Source organism: Athene cunicularia, assembly GCF_003259725.1.
Source record: "Athene cunicularia isolate RWA chromosome 27 unlocalized genomic scaffold, athCun1 chr27_part1, whole genome shotgun sequence".
NCBI classification, from domain to species: Eukaryota; Metazoa; Chordata; class Aves; order Strigiformes; family Strigidae; genus Athene; species Athene cunicularia.
This window is the reverse complement of record NW_020799138.1, coordinates 311606-314738: the sequence shown is the minus strand read 5'-3', so window position 1 is coordinate 314738 and position 3133 is coordinate 311606. Positions and strand designations below refer to the sequence as shown.

At 66.5% G+C, this 3133-nt stretch overlaps 3 protein-coding genes across 5 annotated transcripts in view; 2 read left to right on the top strand and 1 right to left on the bottom strand.

Moving 5' to 3' along the window:
• Positions 1-2507, top strand: part of LOC113489214 (primary amine oxidase, liver isozyme-like) — a 12415-nt gene extending 9908 nt beyond the window's left edge. The window contains exons 2-5 of one of the 3 annotated variants that reach the window (XM_026864768.1): positions 4-238; positions 336-621; positions 1354-1483; positions 1632-2507. In XM_026864768.1, coding sequence (XP_026720569.1) covers positions 4-238; positions 336-621; positions 1354-1483; positions 1632-1934 — 954 coding nt within the window. In that variant the 3' untranslated portion in view covers positions 1935-2507. Of the gene's footprint in view, positions 239-335; positions 622-1353; positions 1484-1631 lie in introns of all 3 variants that reach the window. The other 2 variants (XM_026864769.1, XM_026864771.1) reach the window with 2 other exon arrangements.
• LOC113489218 (alanyl-tRNA editing protein Aarsd1-like) overlaps positions 1-3133 on the bottom strand; it is an 18222-nt gene that overhangs the window by 4189 nt on the left and 10900 nt on the right. The gene's annotated exons all lie outside the window — the stretch shown is intronic.
• Positions 2048-3133, top strand: part of RUNDC1 (RUN domain containing 1) — a 15792-nt gene continuing 14706 nt past the window's right edge. Inside the window, exon 1 of the mRNA XM_026864581.1 lies at positions 2048-2123. Coding sequence (XP_026720382.1) covers positions 2048-2123 — 76 coding nt within the window. The remainder of the gene's footprint in view (positions 2124-3133) is intronic.

Genomic DNA, 3133 nt, shown 5'->3' with positions numbered 1-3133 from the left:
CTGCGGAAGAACACGCTGGTCATCCGTGCCATCTCCACTCTCATCAACTACGACTACATCTGGGACTTCATGTTCCATGGCAGCGGGGCCGTGGAGGTCCGCGTGCATGCCACCGGCTACATCAGCTCCTCCTTCTTCCATGGCCGAGGCACCAACTACGGCAACAGGGTTGGGCCCCACACGCTGGGGACGATGCACCTCCACCACATCCACTACAAGGTGGACCTGGATGTCAACGGTAGGTTTGGGGTCTTCGCGCATGGCTGCGCTTTGCTGTGGGCTGCGGCTCTGCCAGGGGCACGGAGCTCAAGAGGGTTTTCCCTTCTGCTGCACAGGGCAGGTGAACTCTCTGGAGACCCAGGACATGGGGTACGAGCTCGCAAAAGAGCCCTGGAGCATGCAGAACACTATCGAGCGGCCATACCTCCGTAGGGAAAGGCTGGAGAGGGAGGACGAGGCAGCGTTCCCGCTCAATGCCCCCATGCCCCGCTACCTCTGCTTTGCCAGCCCCTTCCCCAACAAGTGGGGGCATCCGCGCAGCTACCGGATCCAGATCACCAGCTTCGCCGGGGAGCACCTGCCCGCCAGCAGCCCCATGGAGAGATCCATCAGCTGGGGCAGGTGGGTGCCAGGGCGTGCGCGGCTCCCACCCCCCTGCCGCGGCCTCAGCTGCTCCTGCCTCGCGGCACGGGGGGGCCGCTGCCTCCCAGCCAGCCGGTGTCAGGGTGCAGCAAAGGGTTAAACAGCAAACGTGCATTTTTTGGCTCTGAAAGTTCCTTGAAAAGTTGCTCAATGACATCTGTTCGTAGTAGTTCGCAGGGAGGATCTGACCCCAGATAAGATTAATTTAGAGCAATTACATGTGCTTTTCCCTGTGAGGGCAGCCAGGCTTTGGGATGAACTCCCAAGGAAAGCATTGGCATCCCCAGGTCTTGACATCCTCAAGTGAGGACAGAATGTCTCTTGGAAGAAACTTGGGATAAACACAGAACTGGCTCAGAGCCGGGGTGAAATTTAAGGGCTCATGTTCTGGGGGAGGCTGTAGGAGTTAAAAGTGGCTGTGGCTGCAGTGAGGGCGTCAGGCAGCGAGCAGCAGCGTCTGCACCTGGACACGTTCGTGTTTCCCGGCTGTGCTGGGGCGGCCGTGGGCAGCGATCCCCTGCGAGCCCCAAGGTGCCGGGGCTGCCGCCACGTGATGCCCTACAGCCCCTTCCCTCCCTGGCCCGGGCCGGGTCCCCCGGCACACGCCAGGGAAGCACCCAGCCCCGTGTGCCAGCACATCCCCGCGTGGCGATGCCGCGGCCCCCTGCCCCGCACCAGCGCAGACGGGCCCCCTGGTCCCCTCGCTGGCAGGTACCAGCTGGCCGTCACCCGGCGGAAGGAGGAGGAGCCCACCAGCACCAGCATCTACAACCAGAACGACCCCTGGACGCCCACCGTCGCCTTCGCCGACTTCATCAACAACGAGACCATCACCAACGAGGTGAGCTGGGGTCCCGGGGCAGGGGGGTGCTGGGCACTGCGGGTCCCCCCCGGCTCCTGCCTTCTCCCATCCCACAGTCAAACTGGGCGGCTGCTGGGCCAGAATGGCTCGGCTCAGCCCGATGGCGCCCGGCTCCCCTCCTGCCCAGGACCTGGTGGCCTGGATCTCCGTGGGGTTCCTGCATGTGCCCCACGCCGAGGACGTCCCCAACACGGTGACCGTGGGGAACGGCGTCGGCTTTTTCCTGAGGCCCTACAACTACTTCGACGAGGATCCCTCAGTGGATTCGCCTGACAGCGTCTACTTCAGCAGCGAGGAGGACGCTGGAGAGTGCGGGGCCAACCCCCTCGCCTGCCTGCCCCACGCCACCGCCTGCACCCCCCACCTGCCCCCCTTCCGCTACGGGGGCTTCCGCAACCTCAGCCTGGCGCGGCCGCCCGGCGGGATCTGACAGGGCCGGGGCTGTCGCTGCGCCCGTCCCTGCCGGCGAGGACGCTGCCGCGGGTGGACCCAAAGCCTCTGAGCAACGTTCCCTAGGAGTGGTTTTTGGAGACTCCATCCAGGATGCCACCCAAAGTGCTGCGGGGTGCCCGCGGCTGCTCTCCTCCTCTGGGACCGGGGCTCCCGCTGCCTCCCCAAGGTAGGTGAGTGCACAGAGGGCCAGGGCCGGGCACTGCACAAAGCTGCAGCCCCCCCTGGAGCCCAGCGTTTGCCCAGGGTGGCAGGAGCGGGTGCTGTGGCAGCCTCGGTGGCCTGGCCACTGCCTGGGGTCGTTGGGCTGAGGGGAGCCGGCGGCCTCCACCCCGGCCCCAGAGCTGCTGCAGCTCCAGGGCTGCTGGGGCCAAAGTGACTCTGAGTTCTGGCTGCTGTGGCGGTGCCAAGCTCTGGGACAGGGACAGGGCACTGGGCTGCACTGGGAACCCGCAGGAGCTGCCGGGCTGCGGGACGGGTGCTCCCCGGGCTGAGCTGCCCCATGTCCACCCTTCCCCAATAAACAGGCACTCGGGTGCTTTTTCTGACCCAACTGTTGCCTCGCTCGTGGATGCTGCTGTGACTCGTGTGGCTGGTGGCCGGAGCCCCGGCACTGCTGATACTGCGGGCGCTGGTCCCCTGTAACAGCCAGTCCTGGCTCGGGCCCGCGGGGCCGGTTCCACACCCGGCACGGCTGCGCGAGCGAGCACCGACCGTGCTCTTGGACCCCGGCGCTGGCAGGAGGCTCCCGCCGGGGAACACGGGACAAACAAGGGAGTTAATGTGTAACGGCTGTTCCGAGCCGCGTTAATCGGTTCTGGCCTTGGCTGCTGCCCGGCGTGGGGACCCTTGCTCCTGCGCCCCCAGCTGCCTGCACAGCCCCGGGCTGTGGGATCCTGCCGGGCTGGGCTGGGGACACCAGGTGCCTTGGTGAGGGCAGTTCAGCTCCAGCCGCGTGGCCTGACCCTGGCACGTGGCTGCAGATGCCAAGCGCTGCCCCGTGTGTCCCTGGGGACATGGTGGGTGTCCGTCCCCTCTGAGCCTCCCCGCGGGGGCTGTGTCTGCCCAGGGCCACGCTGCGATGGGCTCGAGAAGCCCTAAGGGCAGCGGCACGTGCCCCTGGGAGCCAGGGACGCTGGGCAGGAGCAGGCAGCCCAGGGGCATGGCTCAGCGCAAGGC